This window comes from Carcharodon carcharias, chromosome 9 (assembly GCF_017639515.1).
Source record: "Carcharodon carcharias isolate sCarCar2 chromosome 9, sCarCar2.pri, whole genome shotgun sequence".
Classification (NCBI taxonomy): domain Eukaryota; kingdom Metazoa; phylum Chordata; class Chondrichthyes; order Lamniformes; family Lamnidae; genus Carcharodon; species Carcharodon carcharias.
The window spans coordinates 11,421,894-11,442,121 of NC_054475.1; the positions used below are offsets into that span (position 1 = coordinate 11,421,894).

At 44.7% G+C, this 20,228-nt stretch overlaps 1 protein-coding gene across 1 annotated transcript in view; it reads right to left on the reverse strand.

Annotated features, from left to right (window-relative positions):
* The window catches only part of nuak2 (NUAK family, SNF1-like kinase, 2), a 41,651-nt gene that overhangs the window by 8,383 nt on the left and 13,040 nt on the right, over positions 1 to 20,228 (reverse strand). Inside the window, exons 2-4 of the mRNA XM_041196054.1 lie at positions 15,477 to 15,597; positions 9,188 to 9,339; positions 1,238 to 1,303 (exon numbers count right to left, since the gene is read on the reverse strand). Of these exons, the coding sequence (XP_041051988.1) occupies positions 1,238 to 1,303; positions 9,188 to 9,339; positions 15,477 to 15,597 (339 nt within the window). The remainder of the gene's footprint in view (positions 1 to 1,237; positions 1,304 to 9,187; positions 9,340 to 15,476; positions 15,598 to 20,228) is intronic.

A 20,228-nucleotide genomic window follows, 5' to 3' on the forward strand; every position in this document is an offset into this window, starting at 1 on the left:
AAGCTTGTGGGGTTGGGGAAGAGAGGGGAACGGAGACGGTCATCGCAACTGAAAAGAGCTCAGGAAAAGCAATAAAATGGACTGGGACTGAATGACTCTCCAAGATAGTTAAGGTTGGGAGTGTTTGCAACAGTTGCTAGGTGACAATGTGTGTTTGTTACACTGACCTTTTATAGATCCCATCACAAAACAATCCCATTTATTGGTTTGTAAGTGAACAGAGAGGCTGCAGTTACCATTTTAATCAATTTAGTCTGTGAGAGCAAGAAGGTAGGATTTATCGAGCCACAGAGTATCGCAGTAACGTAGAGACAGAAACAAAACCTGACGTGGAGCAGCTTTCCAGACAGGAACATCTTGTTTCAGCAACTCCCCAAATAAAATAAAAATCATGTACACTTCTGAAACTTTATCCTTCAGAAAGTTTCTGAGGACCATCAATCACTGAATAAAAGATATAATACCATTTTTATTCTAGATACAGATTTTCCTGTGTACAGCCAACAACAACATATACTCATATAGCACCTTTAACGAAGTAAAATGTCCCAAGTGCTTCATAGGAACGTTATCCAACAAAATGTGACACCGAGCCACATAAGGCAATATTAGAGCTGAAACCAGAAGCTTGCTGAAAGAGATAGGTTTCGAGAAGCATCTTAAAGGGGGAGAGAGAGACTTGGATGATCCATTGGTGGACATCCATTTACCAAACTAGGCAGCAGATGACATTCTTTGAATCCCAATTATTTTATTGTAAAACGATAGTTCTGTACAAATAACAGTTTCCACTCTTCCCTTCTGAACCCTTTCCATGCCCAAACGGCCTGGGGGAAAAACCCAGCTTTTAAGTACAGGCTTCAATGAGCATCACCTGCTCTCAATTCACTCTGAAGCTTGTCCTGAATTACTCTTAAAAGGGACCTGCATTTCTAACATTGGCAGTGGAGACGTGGAGGGGGTTAGAGAGGGAATTCCGGAGCTTAATACCTTGGCAGCTGAAGGCATGGTTACACTTGGTGAGCAGCCGTGGTTTTAAATCGCTACAAGAGGCCAGAGTTGGAGGAGCAGAGATCTCAGAGGGCTGTAGGAGGTTAGAGATAGGGAGAGGCGAGGTGAGACCATGGAGGTATCTGAAAGCAAGTCCACCACATGAATGAGGGGTACCCCACCCTTTTATCTTAGAACCTGCACCCTCAGCAATACTTTGATAGTCTGGTGAAGCTGCACTCCTTACCTTGACATTCCCGAAGGCATCCAACAGGATATTCTCCAGCTTCAGGTCCCGGTGCACAATTCCATTCTGGAAAACAGGAAACCAAATCAAGACCATAAATTTTCAGCTTAGCTCCAAAAAGGGTGTTAAGAGACAGTCAAACACATTTCTCCATTAATCCTGGCTTTACCACATAGTTGAAGAGATTTAGCGGTCGGAGGCTTGGGAGTTTTGAGTTCCCCTGCCCCCTTCTCTCCATGCAACAGTGTTAATTCGAGAAGGTCTCCAAACTCCCACAGAGACAAAAATAACTTCATTATCCAATTGTTTGCACTTCTTTAATTGGTTTGTGCACTCTCCATGGTGCTCAATGTGCTGATGCCTGGCAGCTAGTTTAACTGGAAAAGGCAAGAATGAAATTCTAGAGCTCTTCCAAAGTTTGGGATGTGATGTCTACCCGCAAGCCAGGTAAGAGACTGCACCCCATGTCTACCAGAGGAAGCTAGGCTGGGTGCTGGTGTGGTCCCAGCAGCAGAATGGGATGCAAATGTTTCAGCACCTTACAGTCAATGCAGCCCGCTTGTTTTTGAATCTCCTCAATTTTTCTTCCAACTTCTCCCAGTGGTGTTAACTAGTTCATGCTAGGCTACAGCTCTGCACAGTATTGTCCCACTCCAATAATGTCCAAATAACTATAGATGTCACAGTACCAGTGCTAGAAGGCTATATGCAAATTCAGATGGCAGAACAGCGCAGCCCAAACCTATCCTCCCTGGGAATGCCCAACCCTCCAAAATTGTGCTGGAACCTCCAGGAATAAATCTCCTGAACAATTGGGGGAAAAAAAAATCATAGGGAGAGTGTGTTTCCAATTTCTTCAAGCTTTTTTGTTTATTAAAAATACATCATTGTTTGGAATGGGAGCATCACTGGCAAGGCAGTCATTTATTGCCATCCCTAGTTGACCTATGAGGTGGTGGTGGTGGTGGTGGAGCGTCTTCTTGAAACACTACAGTCCATGCTGTAAAAACAATACCACAATGCTGTTACGGATTGGGAGTTTGATACAAACGTGAGGGACAGGAGCAGGAGTAGACCACGCTGCCCATCAAGCCTGCTCTGCCATGCAATACGATCATAGCTTCAAATCTACTTTTCTGCCCACTCCCCATATCCCTCGATTCCCTGAAAGGCCAATGGTCTGCCCATTTCAGTTTTAAACGTATTCAACGATGGAGCATTCACGACTCTCTGGGGGAGAGAATTCCAAAGATTCACAATCCTTTGAGTGAAGAAATTTCTCCTCATCTCAGTCCTAAAAGATAGGCCCCTTATACTGAGTCCTTTTTTTTTAATTCATTCATGGGATGTGGGCTTCGCTGGCTGGGCCAGCATTTATTGCCCATCCCTAGTTGCCCTTGAGAAGGTGATGGTGAGCTGCTTTCTTGAACCGCTGCAGTTGATGTGGTGTAGGTACACCCACAGTGCTGTTAGGAAGAGAGTTCCAGGATTTTGACCCAGCGACAGTGAAGGACAGTGTGCCCGTGTTCTAGATTCACCAGCTAGGATAAGCAGCTTCTCAGCATTGAGCCCCTTCAGTATCTTGCAGATTTCAGTGAGACCACCTTCAAAATTTGACTATAGACCCCAATTTACTCAGCCTCTCATCATAGGACAACCCTCTAGTGAACCAGAGGGCCAGTCTAGTGAACCTTTGTTCTACTGCCTCCAGCACATGTGTATCCTTCCTTACGATGAAGTAACTGTTAAAAAGAAAAACAGAATTACCTGGAAAAACTCAGCAGGTCTGGCAGCATCGGCGGAGAAGAAAAGAGTTGACGTTTCGAGTCCTCATGACCCTTCTGTTAAAAAGGATATTTGATGGGCAGGGCAGTTTGAGGCAGGTCACCTACTGAATCCTCCAGAAGATAGGTCCAAGTTGGAGTCCAGGAGGATTCAACATGTGACCTGGAGTCCTCATCCAAAATTGACCAGCATCATACGGGCTCCAATACTTCAGGAGGTGCTTCACTGGATTACAAAGGGAATGGGGAGCTCAGTTGAATCTTTCCTTACTTTACCACAGGGCTGCAGAGAATAACTACGGATCCCCTTTCTGAAGCTTCGGCTGAGATCAACAATGGCTGGGAATGAACCTTGGACTGGAAATGTGGTACTGCAATACCAAGGGGTGTAGACGATTGATTCCAACTGCCTGATGTACTGAAAATAATATAAGGTGCCATTTTTCAATGTTTTTCTTTTGAGGCCCTAATATTTATGTTGTGTTTTGAGTCAAACAATTGTCCATTAAGTTTCTTGGCTCTCCTTGAATGAAAGAATATTTGAACAGGAGCCCTAAAGGTTTCATTCCTCCCCCCCCACCTCGAGTCTTGTCCGAAGAGAACTGGAAAATAAGTCAAGTCTTTTATGTGGAGGTGGTGTGGGAGACATAGCAGATTGACCTTTCACCTCTGGCATGCTTTTACCCTCCTCTTCCCACCACCCCCACTGTCTTTCTCCACCTGCAGTCAACACAGTGCTTGTAAATTAGGCTCAATTGGAAACAGGCTTCGCCTGATCCCTGTACACAACTTGTACTTCTCTAACGCAAAGTGGCACAGGGCCAAGACACAAAGCACGCAGGCTAGCTCTCTCTCCAGCTCGCGCTCTCCATCCTGCTCTCCTCCAGCCGGTTGCTCCACTGAGGCTGATGTACCTGGGGACCAATCATCAGTCGCTGTACAAGGAGAAAAACAAGCCTTCCCCCTCTAATGCACCCCAACCCACAGCCATCAACTCCCTCCCCCCGACCCCTACCTTGCTGCGCCAACCTCAATCCATTCAGACAGCTTCTAAAAAGATCCTGCACAATGTTACGATGGGGACTGAAATAATGGAATTATTACTAATAGGGAACAATTGTCTATTTTGAGCCGGTCGAATTGACTTACCGACATCTGTTTCAACTTTTTTTTGTTTTTAAAAGACCCAGGTGGTTGGAAACAATTTCTGCATGTAGCTGAACATTATGAAAACACAAGAGGAGCTTGTTGTAAACCATGCTGGATTATTGAGGTGGAAAGAAACACATTATAAGAAACAGGAAATTCAAGTCTCGTGTATTCCTCTTTTTTTTTTAATCCTGGATGCTTTTTTTTTGGGACAATGCTCTTGAGTGGGGACTGGACTAACAGGCACTGGGATTAGCTAAATGAGCCTTCGAATTTTAGCTTTCTGATGGACAGAAGGGTTAACGGCAATGGAATTGCCCAGGCAGTGGCAGTATGCCAGCTGTTGGTGCAAAGGTAAATTCAGCGTTCTCACCTCCTGGTGAAAAATACGGTAAGAGGAGGTGGCGGCCATACGAATAAGGAGCAGGAGTAGGCCATTTGGCTCCTTGACCCTTTTAATAAGATCGCGGCTGATGTTAGTAACCTCAAATCTGCATCCTGCCTACCCCCGATAACCTATCACCCCCTTGCTTACCAAGAATCTATCCATGTCTGCCTTAAAAATATTCAAAGACTCTGCTTCCACCACCTTTTCAGGAAGAGAGTTCCAAAGACTCACGACCCTCTGAAAAAAAATTAACCTCATCTCCATTTTGAATGGGCAGCTCCTTATTTTTAAACAGTGACCCTTAGTTCTAGATTCTCCCACAACAGGAAACACCCTCTCCACATCCACCCTGTCAAGTCCCCTCAGGATCTAATATGTTTCAATCAAGTCGCCTCTTACTCGAAACTCCAGCAGATACAAGCCTAACCTATCCAGCCCTTCCTCATAAGGCAACCTGCCCATTCCAGGTATTAGTCTGGTGAACCTTCTCTGAACTGCTTCGAATACATTTACATCCTTCCTTAAATAAGGTGACCTTTACTGTACACAGTACTCCAGATGTGGTCTTACTTGTGCTCTGTATAACTGAAGCGCAACCTCCCTACTTTTGTATTCAATTCCCCTCACAATAAACACTAACATTCTATTGGCTTTCCTAATTACTTGCTGTAGCTGTACACTAGCCTTTTGCGATTCATGTACTAAGACACCCAAATCCCTCTGCATCTCAGAGCTCTGCAATCTCTCACCATTTAGATAATACACTTCTTTTATTCTTCCTGCCAAAATGGACAATTTTGCGTTTTCCCACATGATACTCCATTTGCCAGATCTTTGCCCACTCACCTAACCGATCTATATATTTTTGTAACCTCCTTATGTCCTCTTCACAAACTACTTCCCTACCTATGTTTGTGTCATCAGCAAATTTGGCAACCATCCCATTTATCCCTTCATCCAAGTTATTTATATAAGTTGTAAACAGTTGAGCTCCCAGCACTGATCCCTGTGGCCACACTGCTCGTTACATCTTGCCAACCTGAAAAAAGACCCATTTATGCCTACTCTGTTTCCTGGTAGCCAGCCAATTTTCCATCAATGCCGGTATGTTACCCCCTATACCATGAGCTTTTATTTTCCACAATAACCTTAGAAGTGGCACTTTATCAAATGTCTTCTGGAAATCTAAGTACAGTACATCCACTGGTTCCCCATTATCCATGGCATATGTTGCTTCCTCAAAGAATTCCAATAAGTTGGGTAAACATGATTTCCCTTTCACAAAACCATGTTGACTCTGCCTGATTACCTTGAACTTATCTAGGTGCCTTGTAATTGCTTCTTTAATATTAGCTTCTAACATTTTCCCTCTCATTTGACGATAAGCTAACTGACCTGTAGTTTCCCACTCTGTCTCCCTCTATTTTGAATAATGGAGTTACATATGCTATCTTCCAATCTAATGGAGCCTTTCCCAAATCTAGGGAGTTTCAGAAAATTAAAACCAATGCATCAACTATCTCATTAGCCACTTCTTTTAAGACCCTAGAATGAAGTCCATCAGGACCCAGGCACCTGTCAGCTGCAGCTCCAACACTATACTCAGTACCACTTTTCTGGTGATTGTAATTTTCCTGATTGTAATTTTCCTGAGTTCCTCCCTCCCTTCCATTTCCTCATTTGCAGCTATTTTTTGGATGTTACTTGTATCCTCGATGGTGAAGACTGATACAAAATACCTGCTCAATTCATCTGCCATTTCCTTGCTTTCCATTATCACTTCTCCAGACTCACTTTCTAACAAAGTGAGCATTGGCCCTATAACTTGTTTCTTTTTGGCACTATCTTTAACCTTTCTAGTTAACCACGGATGGTGTGTCTGGTCTGTTCCTTGGACTTTATCATACTTTTTGGAATGTATCTGTTGTGTGTATTCTGAAATATCCCCTTAAATGTTTGCCACGACATTTCTATTGACCTATCCCTTAACCTGATTTGCCAATTCACTTTAGCCAGCTCTGTTTTCATGCCTTCATAATTTCCCTTTTTTAAGTTTAAACACAAAGTCTTGAACACACCCCTCTCTCCCTCAAACTGAATGTAAAATTCAATCATATTACGGTCATTGCTGCCAAGGGATGCCTTCAATATGAGATCCATTCAGCCACTCAAGCCTGTTCAGGCATTCAATTAGATCACGGCTGTTCTGCATCTCAACTCCATTTGCCCATTGTTGCTCCATATTCCTCAATGGCCTTAGTCAAAAATTTATTAATCAGAGTCTTGAAAACTCATCTGAACCCAGCAACAATCATTTTAAATCAGAAGAGAGAGAAACAAGTGCTTCCCAATTTTCTTCCTAAACATGTCTTCTTTTAAGATGATCCCCTTTTGTTCTCGATTCTCCCACCAGGGGAAGTATTTTCTCTGTTTCAGCCCCATCCAATCCTTTTATAATGTTAAACAACTCCATATGATCACTCTATAATCTCTGCTACCCAAGAGAATACAAGCTAAGTTTACTCATCCTGTCCAACTGTGATGAGGTGTGAGGGGGGGCGGGGGGAGGTGAAGGTGGAAGCTGCCATGAGATCCTGTCCCTGATCATCATCCATTCACCTTTACGGGAAAACACGAGTGGGAGTACCACCTGATGTTTTACTTGTTAAACTGTCAAACGTCTGGCCAACATTAACTGTCTGGCTCACATGTGAAGGAAGCTTGCTAATTGGACCACACCCGATGCAAGAGTGAATGAAGGGGAGGAAAAGTGAAACTGTAAATGTTTTTTAATTACAGTAAAATGCTTCTTGATCTCTGACATTCCCAGCTAAGGTTTCAACTGAGACAAAAAAGAACATCACTCTCCCACGCATTCCTCAATTTTTGATTCAAGTGTCAATGAAGTTGACTGCATTCTTGCTGGTCTAGTTACTCTTGAAAACACAGGGGTTAGGTTACAAAAGAAGAAGAAAAGGAAAAAACAAATATTTAAAAAGAGAAAACATCCTGCGATGCTTGCCCGTTTTACTTTTGAAAAGAGACATCACTTTGACCTTTGCGTGAAGGGCACTGTAAAAAGGGAGCCTGGATTCCAGAAAGGTCAGACACTCCTTCCCCATCCTCATCCCCTCCAAGCCTACCAGCAGAGAACGTCATCATCATTTGCATCAAAGAAAGTCAGCCAGGGGCAATTGCCACTGTTGGGACATTCACATTGGCTTGTGCGGCACACCTGTTAACACACCCAATGCGCTCATTCTAATTTAGACAGAATATTATCATTCAAGCCTGTGACTTTATCCGTGAAGAATCTGGTTACACCTTAAATAATTGTTTGAAACATTCTGGTTCCCACTAGCCTTCATTAAAATACAATGCATGCCAGTTTAAGGGTTTTACTTTCTGTTAGCACCTCTACTCCCAGGTTTGTGGTGGCGGTGGTAGAGCATTCCAGTTCCATAGGTGCTAGCAGCCATCCTATCCCTCACCCAAGCAGCTGTTCTACAAGTCTAAATAGCGAGCTATTTGACCACATGGGGCTTCATAGCCAAGCCCAATCCCGACTCACCAGGCACCAGCCTGTGCATACTGTCCAGCACAGGTCACCTGGCTGCTTTACGACCCTCACCCACCCACCTCCTTAACTGAAGGCATTCAGGATAATTCTAGCACCCCAATTTCTGCCTATAACCAAAATCAACCCTGTAAGGGAGTTGGGGGAGGTGGACCCACGGTCAAATTAGGATTTTCCTGTTTACCCATCTTGGTTTAACAGTGTGGACTGAATCATCAAATGAATCATAAGCGAGAGGAATTGAAAGTAGAAGGAAGGATGTTATGCTTCAGTCATACAAGGCATTGGTGAGATGACATCTCGAATATTGTGTGCAGTTTTGGTCTCCTCATTCGGTGAAGGATGTAAACGCATTGGAGGCAGATCAGAGGAAGTTTACTAGATTGATACTTGGAATGAGTGGGCTGTCTTATGAGGAAAGGTTAGACAGACCGGGCTTGTTTCCACTGGAGTTTAGAAGACCGAGCTGTGACTTAATTGAAGTATATTAGATCCTGAATGGTCTTGACAAGGATATATCCTCTTGTGGGTGAATCCAGAGCTAAGGGGCACTGCTTTCAAATTAGGGGTCACTGTTATAGGACAGAGATGAGGACAATTTTCTTATCTTAAGTTTTGTGTGACTTTGGAACTCTCTACCTCAGGAGGCATGGTCATTGAATATTTTCAAGGCGGAGGGAGATAGATTCTTGTTCAGCAAGTGAATCAAAGGTTATTGGGAGTAGGTGGGAATGTGGAAATCGAAACACAAACAGATCAGCCGTGAATGGTGGAGCAGGCTCGTGGGGCCGAATGGCCCACTTCTGCTCCTATTTGCGCATGGTCGTTTGGAAGAATGAAAGGGAAAGAGAGAGAGAAAGAAAGTAAGTGTGAGTGTGAGATGATGTGCGCCTGCATTTGTGTGAAGGTTGCATTCAGCTGTGTGAGCTGCAAAGTGTTAACTAATTTTACTAGTGCAGACAAAGCCCATTGAAAATCGATTTGTGTCAGAATCCCTTCTGCCACCCACCAAGATAGCCAAGCTGTTTAGCAGATGCCGTCTGATATCATACCTTGTGACAGTAATGGATGGCAGATACAATCTGCCTGAAGAAACGTCGGGCTTCTTGCTCGGTCAAACTCTGCTTCTCATTGATGAAGTCGTACAGGTCACCCTTGCTTGCGTACTCCATAATGATCACAATTTTATCCTTGTTTTCAAAAACTAAAAGAGGAAATTATATAAAAAAATTCCTTAAGTTTACAGAATTTTCCTGTGAAGTTTATAAAGGCGCTTGCTATTCCATAAACATCAAATATTGCTTCTGTCACTCAGGATACAAGCTTTTCTGATTCAGGATGGAGTTCCGAGATCACTGAATGGTAATGACACTGGCGGTTTTGATAGCTGCCTTCAAATAACTCAAAATTGTTGGAAAAACCTTTTAAGTAACAGGGGAAATTTGCCCGTTTCAACTCTCCCAGTGAGGAGCTGCAGTCAATGGCAGCTCGGGTTGGAGACCAAGCTTTGGCCCAGTGAGCTAGTCCTCTGATCGACTCTCCCACTGGGCACAGTTCTCCTCTGGCAGTCACGGACTTACTCAGGTAAAATCACCCTTAAATGCAAATGAAGGCAGTAGGCACTCTGAGAGAAATGAGAGACATCTTTTTTTATATAAAATCTGCACTTTTACCATTAACAGATTCACTTGAATAAGCTGGTTGATCATGGAAGGGAGGGTGATTGAGCTGCTGCCCTCCCCATTCAGTTGGCAGAAACATACCAGAAGAATTGCAGATCTTGTCTGTTGTCTCAACTCAACCCAGCTGAGGGCAGCAGTCAGGGTACTGATATCACACCTTGGGGTGGGTAAAAATCAAGTTGGGTTTCCACTCCTGACTGGATCCTGGCAATTTCTTTTGGAAAGTGCATGTCAGTAGGCTTTTGGGTATGGATTGGATCAGACTTGGCTGTGATGCCCTCATGGCCAAATAGCCCAGCAAAACTCAGTGCCCAAGCCAATCATGGACATGGTAATGGAAGGATCTCAGTTTCCACTGTCAATATCACATCAAGATTTGAAAGTAAAATAGCTCACAGTGACAACTCATGTAGCATGTTGCATGTAAAAATAGCATGCAGTAACTACCTGCAGTGCAACATGCTGCTTGTATGTTATGGAATTTAAACTAAAAAACTTGATAGACCAGATAAAGTTTGTAAAAAGGTGAATGAGTCAGTGTTCACAACAGAGCAAAAAGGCCAAGGAACTCCCTCCCCCTTTTATATAGAACAATATCTATTGCGCCTCACCACCCACTCACTGGGAATTTAACTCATTATTTTTAGCTCAACATCGAACCACGCCCCAACATTTAAAAGAAATGGCCCTCCCGAAATTCTGAGTTCCATGATCCGGCACCTGTTCTGTGGTGGGACATTGTCAGATTTTGGCGAAAATGTGGACTCTTATAGGAAGGGAGAGGTGGGGGGGAGGGGGGGGGTGGGGGGGGGGGGGTGGGGGTGGTGCGGCGTAGAGACAGAATTCCAGAGCTCAGGGCCCAGGCAGCTGAGGGTGTCACTAGGGCATATTGAACGATCTGTCGTGACCGGTTCACGGAAGGCTTCAGTTAAATGGGCACAGCGCTAAATAGTGGGCGTTCGTTGAAACTTCACCATCTGTGTGTGAATTCCATGAGAAGTGATGAAAGTTCTCCAATGGCCGTCAAATTAAACAGTCCGCGTCCAACAATAAACAGCATTCTTATAGTCATGCAGGAAATGATTGCGTGCATTTCCGGAGATGGACAGGCTGCAGCAAGGAGAGACGGGGAAGGAGCTGGTTGCAGTAGCACTATGAATCCTGAGCACTCACTCAGTCAGCTCATGCTGTTGGGGGGTGGAGTTTTGGAGTTTACCCTGAACACTAATGGTGAATGATGAGAAATGGTGTCTCTTTTTTTTTTGAGGGCCATACTCTGAGGGACCCTTACAGAAAGCAATTAGGCAGCAGAAAATTAACAACACCTATCATTCTTCTTTATCTCCATAGAGGCTGGAAGCAAAAAAGATGCTACAGCAAGGAATCAGTGCCAGTGCCCTCAACACACAAGGTGGACAAGGGAACGAGGAGCTGCAGTCTGAGGCATTCGAGTAGAAGCTTGGGTGACACTAAACCCTGGCCCCTGAGCATTTGGACACTCATCCCAATAGGTCCTGCAATGAGAAGACATCACAACCATTTGAAGGGACTGCAGAGATGCTCTGAACATGTGTGGCAGATGACAGCAATGGTGGCAAATCCATCCCCAATCCCACTCTTTGTGGCACCACAGAGACATGGCAGAGCACGCCCTAGAACAAGTGGCAGCTTCAGGAACTCCTGCACACAAAAGAACCCTCCAATAGTCACACAGCTACGTGAATACATGCGGGGAACGATGTTCCTCAGGGGCTGACTTCCCAACTGGTTCGCTGATCTTCTCCAACCAGTAAAGTCAGAAGGAGGGGGACTCCTGTGGGGAAAAAAAATCAGACTGCAGTGTCCCCTTCACTTGAGAGAAATTCCCCAAAATTTAAAAAAAAAAACAGCATTGAGGAAAGTTTCCAAATGAAACTAGGAGTTTCATATAGGGCATTAAAAACCTGACTCAAGACCAATCCAAGATAAAGTTATAAAATCCTGTCTAATGAAAAAGCAATTCATCTTCAAGCTTCCAGTTTCATCCCTCACCACCTGCTGCCCTTAGTTAACCCTTAGCTTTCTAGTGACACAAATTAGATCAGCAGACCTTATGGTAGAAATGAACCTATCATTTGCCTGGCTATACCTTAAATAGGGCCCAGGTGCATCTTATGCCCGCACTAATTTCCATCGGAAACTCAGGGCATAAAACTGGCACATTTTGCCCCCTCCACAGATAGATCTGTCAGGTTTAAAATCCATCACACGATCAGAATTATAATAACCTTGTTTACACCTTGGTACACATTTACTCTACGAAGCTGGTTAAACAGATTCAGCAGCTATGACTTTGCAATGGAAAATACCAGTCAGCATCCACCTGGCTGCTTCCTTCAGTTTAAATTCCCTCTAGTGGCCTTCCATTTTTGAGGAGAACAGGACCCTGTCTGCTCTCTCGGGTAGAGACAGAAGATCCTGCTGCATTATTTCAAAGAGGCGTCCCGGCCAACATTTAGCCCTCAGCCAACATCACTAAAAAAAGAAACAGATAATCTGGTCGTTATTGCATTGATGTTTGTGGGAGCTTGCTGTGCACATATGGGGGTGGGGGGGGCTGACCCATTGTCCCTACATTAGAACAGTGGCTATACTTCATTGGCTGCAAAGCACTTTGTGGAATCTGAAGGTTGTGAAAGACCTTGCAGAAATGCAAGCTATTTCTTCTTCATCGTCTAGACTGAAACATTGGTGATTTGGACAAGGCATCAGGAGGTCCATCAGCGCAAGAGGAACCATAATCTGGCAGCATGAGAGGAGACGCGTCTCTGTGTATCAGCCAAGTTAAGAGAACAAAGAAAGAACCCAAGGCTGAGCGAGCGTACTGTTTATATACAACAGCAGACACCAGAGAACGATGGCATTATACAACAGTATGGAAATTTTCCTCATTTCCATCCACTGATGTCATGGCAATAATAGGGACTCGGTGTGATTGCAGGCATGATGAACAATGGAATGTTCACCAGCAAGAAAGAATGTGTAAATTCACAAAACAGACCAACCTTGGAAAGGGTCAGCAATTTCCTCTTGGCTGTCACTTTGTTAAAGCACCAAACAAACATTAGGTTTGTGGAATTTCCCCTCGCAGAGAGAGGGGAGGGGGGGTGTGGAAAAGGTTCAAATTTCGATCTCATGCCATTATCTCAGTAGAACAACAGAAAAAAAAAACTCAGCACTATAAGGAAGTGCAACCAGAAGGCACCTACTTATTGTAAATAGTAACGATCCTCCTATTTTAGGGACAGGCAATAAAACCATCTATCAACGCCATTTGCTGATTGTTCATCACCACATCCAAAGTGCAAAATTTTATAAAGTACAGCACTGGCAGCGCATTTGGTTTTTGTTTTAAAATGTAAAAATTATTTTGCTGTGTACCCACACTATGCCAATTTCTGGTGACATTCTGTAGTATTGTACACACACTATGCAGATATAAGTGCCTCCCCAAAGCGCCCACAATCAGTAGGGCACATTTTCTGGCCAGAGTGTGCATTTTTATTTGCCTGAGCCTAGAAAGTGAGTGGCAGTAGGCTATGCAACTATGGCAGGCATCGCGTGGCAGCCCAAACCGCGCCCCCACCCCCACTCCAGTTCTCACTGGACATTGCTTGAAGGTGCACAAGGTGACGGGGTAGGGCCCTGGACAGATGATTCAAAGGAGGGCATGGATCGCTGCAGGGGGCAATGTGGCCTGAGGTTAACACCGTACCTATAAGCCCTCGCGCCCACAGTGGGTCAAGGGCCATACAACTAAACAAACCACACACACACACACACACACACACACACACACACACACACACAATGTTGCCGCCGCTATGTCCAGCAGCTCCCACGACATGGGCTATTTGCTAAAAAGGTTCAAGAGGCACTTCATAAATCAAGCAGCGCTGTGCGCTTTACAACTCACTTAAAAGCATTAAAAAAAACATACAACATTTTTATTTAAAGATCAAGGACGGGAAGGCTGCCAAAGGAGTTATTGGGACTATTGGAGACAGCTGTGCACTTTACACAAAGCAGACCCGGCTCCCTCCGCAGGCCATGGCTTGCGCACATACAACGGAATCTAAAATTACAGGTGGACTTAGTGCAGCCAAACAGTTCCTCCCCTGACAACAGTTTCACGGTTGTAATCGCACTTAGGCGGGTTTTGTCGAATTGTGCGTCTTCCTCATTCGACACCGCCATACTCCCTGAAGGTGTGGACCCACCCTTCAGATAAAGCGGGGATCAAGACACTCCAGGATCTCATCCTCGAGTGTCATTCCGATGCTAGGTGGTGACAGGACGGGGATGAGGCATGGGGGTGGTTGGTGGGCGGGGGGTGGGGGGGATGCAGAAAAGACGGGACTGGATCGATCCCCGATAAGACTGCCCCTTTCCCAATGCTACCCAATTGCTGGTTGACACTCACCATCCAGACTCATGTAGAAAGAAGACTGCTCGTGTGTGGGACAGGGATGTTGAGCACATGGGGTAAGAAAATCTTCTTTGGGGAGTACCAATTTTGGGACCCACCCCTTCCCCAGCACAGGGTTAATACGCCAACTGGGTTTGAGTGAACCAATGCTGCTGAAGGAGTGTCTAAATCAAGCATTTAGGTCCTTCATTGCTACGTGAAACGGGCATTTCTATAGCACCTTTCATGACTTCAGAACACCCCAAAGCACTTTTACAGCCAACTAATTACTGTTGAAATCACTGTCTTAATGTAGAAAACACAGCAGCCAGTTTGTGCACAGCGAGGTCCTGCAAACAGCAATGTGATAACGACCGGATAACCAGATTTTAGTGATTTGGTTGAGGGACAAATGTTGTCCAGGGCAGCACGCAGAGCTCCTCTGCGCATCCTGGAATGGTGGCTCTGGGAATCTTTTACATTCGCATGATAGATCAGATGGGGCCTCAGTTTAATGCCTCATCCAAAAGATCTGCAAATAGGATAATGCTTGCTCCTGCATGTTGTAGTGGTATCGTCACTAGCAATCCAGACGCCCAGGGTAATGTTCTGGGGACCCAGGTTTGAATCCCACCATGGCAGCTTCAATAAAAATCAGTAATTAAGAAAGTCAAATAACGACCATGAAGCCATTGCTGATTGTCTGGTTCACAAATGCTGTTCTTACCCGGACTGGCCCAGATATGACTCGAGACCCTCAGCAATGATAACTTTTAAATGGCCTGATCACCACTTTCATTTAATTAAGGATGGGCAATAAATGCTGGCCTATCCAGCAATGCCCACATCCCATGAATGAATTTTTTTAAAAAAAAGCTGTGGGTAAAGATGCCACATCGTGCCTGCCCTTTCCCAATACGGCCAGTGCATTAACAATCGCAGGTGTGAACGTGCTTCTTCCCTGCTATCTTTGGGGCTTTCAGAGGCCACAAAATGCCTGAAAAATGGATGCCAGGTGGCCTAATTTAAACCACAGCAAATTCAGGAAAATGGGTGGGGGGGCGGGGGTGGTCAGGGTGTGTGTGGAATGTCTTCCCTTTCATTTGGGAGCCAATCTGGGAAGTGACTACAAAGGAGGAGCGGGCAGAGAGCATGATTTGGATTTTAAGCCTCCGTCAGCTCCCAGCCTTTACGCTCAGAGCCCAGGCCTACCTTCGTAGATGTTGATGATGTGCGGGTGACTAAGCGATGACATGATCTCAATCTCCCGGCGGATATGGACCAGATCCTGCTCGTCTTTAATCTTGTCCTTCCGGATCGACTTGATAGCGACCTGTCAGAATAGAAACGGTCACCTTTATAATTCACCCAAAAGATGCCAGTTTTACAAATTGTCATGCTCGTGTTCAAACCCTTCCATGGTCTCAGCCCCCTCCCTATCTCTTGTAACCTCCTCCAGAACTACAATCCTCCAAGATATGTGTGCCTCCAATTCTGGCCGCTCACACATTCCTCACTTACTTTCCCCCCACCCCATGATTGGTGGCTGTGCCTTCAGCTGCCTGGGCCCAAAGGTCTGGAGTTCCCTTCTTAAACTTTTCTGCCTCTCCCTCCTCTTTCAAGACGCTCCTTAAAATCCCGCTCGTCATCCAAGCTGTAGGTCAACTGTCCGAATATTTCCACATGTGGCTCGGTTTCCAATTTCTTTGGATTGGTTCTTCATGGGAACACTTCATTCTTTTTAATCCATATTAAAAAGGTGCTACATAAATGCAGTTCTTGTCACTCCAGTCCAGGAACTGGAGGGTCAAAGCCAATGGAGGGATTTGAACCCAAGGATCACAAGGATGAAAGCTTTTAAAATTGAGGCATTGCTGTAAGAGAAGCCAATGTCAAATGGAATAGATTGCACAGACGGAGAGAAAGGTAAATCAGAGTGTGGGTGGGGGGCGGTGGGGAAGTGACTGAAAATCTACCAGTGGCTACAAGGAGGATTGTGAGGGTGAGGGTGAGGGTGTCTCCTCTGTACGTTATGACTCACAAAATGCTCAAAACCCTAGTGTTTGATAAATAGAACCTACAGGTTACCAGCTGCTTCTTTAATCTTAATCTGCAGCTATCACCTTACTACCGGTACAACGAGGCCAATTACTTTAGGGTGGAGGATAATTATCTACATATTCCGGGTGCATCTTGCACAATCAATTAACGTAAGGTCATTCCATATCTTGACTGCTGTGCAAAATGTGATTAAATGGGTTTTTTTCTGGCTGGATGCTCAACTGTGCAAATTGTTCCAGCTTTACCCGGCACATAAACTAGGCAGAAACCAACTAAAGAGACACACAGTACCGAGTGAGGGCTACACTGGCAGACATGCCATCTTTCGAACAAGTTGTTAAGGTTCCGTCTGCCCACACGGGTGGAGGCAAAGGATCTCGTGGTCACTATTTCGAAGAGGAGAAGGGGAATTCTCCTCCATGCCTCATCAATATTTATCCTTTAATCTACCTCCCCAAAATGTACGACAGTACCTGCTCATTGTCAGGCTGCTGTTTCTGGGAGCTTGCTGTGTGCAAATTGGCTGTCGCTTGTACATTACAACAGTGACTGTACTTTCCAAAGAAGACTATTTAATTGACTGTAAAGCACCCTGGGATTCCCCAACTCTTCCATGCTGGGAACTTTTCAGTGACAATTATTAAGAGCACAATATAAAAATGACAAAGCAGCATTCAGCGAAGAATGCAGGTATTTACACTGGTGCATGGCACAAATCCCAGCACAATGAATATGGAGGGTTTCCTGCCCTTTGTTTAAAAAGTTTTTAAACTGAGCTCCCTGTGTTCAACCTGAACTGACAGCTTGTCAGGGCCCTTACTGCAAAAGCATCTCCGCATCTGTCTGAGGTCATTGGACTATTATGCAAACCTTTTTATTGGAGCTTATCAGGGCAGAAACTCAGAGCTGGAATTCTTGCAGAACTGAGACAAGTCTCCTGGGAAAGGACCTGGGTATTCTATTCAATGGTCCCGAACAAACACACATTTGAAAAAAAGACAAATTCAATGCTATTGATCCTGGTCACCTTGACAACAGGGGAGAAAGGCATTTGGAATGCTGGTCAAAGGACGAGGCAAGTCTGTGACGCCCTCTTACATGGAGCCAGTCGGCTCGAGCTGTTTGCGTTTGAAAAGTTTCAATGTAAACAGACATATGTCCGGCAGTTAGTCTGTGTGCAGCCAAATGACTGACATGTGACTTTCTAGACTAAGGCAGCTTGTGTGAGACCAAAATGAAAACAGCTTCTCTTTATATAGCATCTTTAGCGTAGTGAAATATCCCAGGGCACTTCACCGGAGAGTGTTATCAAATGAAATGTTACACCGAGCAACATGAGGAGATAGGAGGACAGATAACCAAAAGTTTGGTCAAAGATTGAGGTTTTTAAGGGGCATCTTAAAGGAAAACAGAGGTGGAAGTTTAGGGAGGGAATTCCAGAGCTTGGGGTTAAATCAGCTGAAGGCACATCTGCCAATGGCTCAGCAATTAAAAATCGGGAATGTGCAAGAGGTCAGAATTGGAGGAGCGCAGAGATCTCGTTGTAGGTTTGGGTGGGGGGGGGGGGCGATTACAGAGAAAGGGAGGAGGGTGAGGCCATGGAGAGATTTGAAAATAAGGATGAGAATTTTAAAATTGAGGCATTGCCAGATCAGGAGCTAATGGTGGTCAGTGAGCACATGGAGTGGTGAGTGAAAGGGATTTAATGCAGAGGAACTGTGAAGGTCGCCTGACAGCTTGGAGTACAGAGTCCACTTATACTCCAGGACTAAATGATGGATTGTGCGCTGGCTGTTTGAGGACAGTGTGAATGAGAGTGGTCGGGAAGGAGTTACCATAACCCTTGCTTAACAAAAATCTAACAATCCCAGTTTTGAAATTTAAATTGTTCCCTAGACTCAACAGCTTTAATGGCGGGGGGGAAAGAGATTAACATTTCCACTATCCTTTGGGGGATGAAGTGCTTCCTGACATCACCTCAGTAAAGCCTAGCTCGAATTTTGAGGTTACCCCCCCTTATTCTGAACTTCTAATTTACCTCACAAAGGTGTTCTTAATTTGGCACTGATGGATGCAGCATTAGCATCGCCAATCAGGGAGACCACAGGTAGCTGGTGCAGGAAGTTATTTTTTTTTTTATAAATGCCGCACTTGCACAGGGTAGCTTCTTCCTCTGAGATTGGGGATGAGGCAACTTTACAGCTGCCAAATGAGTTGGTGGCACTAGATGCTGGCACTGAATGCCCATAACTAGAAAAAGGGATCTACTTCCTCTAGCAGTCACTTCCCTCAGGTCTTATTACAATTATACAGGGCATTGGTGTGGCCACATCTGAAGTAGCACGTGCAATTTTGGTCTCCTTACTTAAGGACAGACGTACTCACCATTGAGGCCTGTGCACATGATTCTTGGAATGAGGGGATTGTTGTACAAGGAGAGATTGAGAGGACTAGACTATATCCCTTGCAGTTTAGAAGCATGAGAGGTGATCTAATTAAAACATATAAAATTCTTAAGGGGCTTGACAGGGTAGATGCTGAGAAAATGTTTCCCCTGGCTGGGGAATCCAGAACTTGGGTGTCAGTCTCAGAATAAAGGGTTTGACCATTGAGGTGAGGGGAAACTTTTGCACTCAGTGATTGCAAATCTTTGGAATTCTCTACCTCAGAGAGCCATGGATGCTCAGTCGTTGAGTATATTCAAGACCAAGGCCAACAGATTTTTGGATATTAAGGGAATTAAGGGTTATGTGGATTGTGCGGTAAGGTGGAGTCGAAGTAGAAGGTCAGGCTCAATCTGAATGAATGGCAGAGCAGGCTCAAAAGGGCCAAATGACCTCCTCCTGCTCTTGCTTATGTTCAACTTGAGCATAGAACTCACAAATAAAACCCCAAACCCTTCAATTTTCTTTTAAATCCCTTTCTCTCTTGTGTGCGTGCAAAACCTCTTCACTTCTGACATTTTAAACAAAAATAATGTCCCACAGCCTTCTTTCCATTTAGGAGCTGAACCTTGGGTGACATCAAGCAGGCACACAAAAACTGACCCAGGCTGAGCCAAATATTCACCTCTTGTCTTCAACGCCGATTCAGTTTAAAAAAAAAAGACGCTTAGCAGTTCTCTGTGGGAGACAGTATGCGTCATCAGTAGCTATCCTGCAGAGAGTATTCTGATTCAGGTCGTGTGTTATGTGGGAGCTGAAGGGGGAGAACATTACTGGGCAAGGAGGAAGGCAGGAGCTGTGGAGCTCAGGCTGAACAGCTGCTAACCCATATGGTTACTCATTCAAGTAGGTTTCGAGGAAGCAGCCTGAATGGGGGATGAATTTGTGCAGTGATGCACAACATGTTACTTATTAAAGAATGTTTAAGTGAAGGAAAGGTGAAGCAACAGTACACTGTATGTAGCTCCCAGAAACAGAGCAAGAGTAGGCCATTCAGCCCCTTGGGCCTGCTCCACTATTTAACTAGATCATGGCTGATCATCAACTTCAACACCATTTTCCTGTGCTATCCCCATTTTCCTTAATGTCTTTAGTATCTAATAATAAAATAACAACAAAAATGAAATAAATAATAACAATAATATAAACACAACAGCAGTTGTGTTAATGAAATATAGTGTTAGGGGAAAATAGCTGGGTTGTGGATAGCTCTTTGTAAAGCCAGCCCGGAAACAATGACACAAGTAGCCTCCTTCTGTGCTGCTAAAACTTCAGTGAACATATATGGAATCTATTTGCTCTCCTCATGCTTTGCAACCCCTAACATCCTTCCCTTGGTGGCTATTGAAGCCACGCACCACCATCACCTCCCCCCCCAAACTTTGTCTCCACCATCAGTTTCCTGTCTTAGTGTCTCTGTTCTCTTCAAGTCTCCCCAAGTCCCCATCCTGTGCTTCCC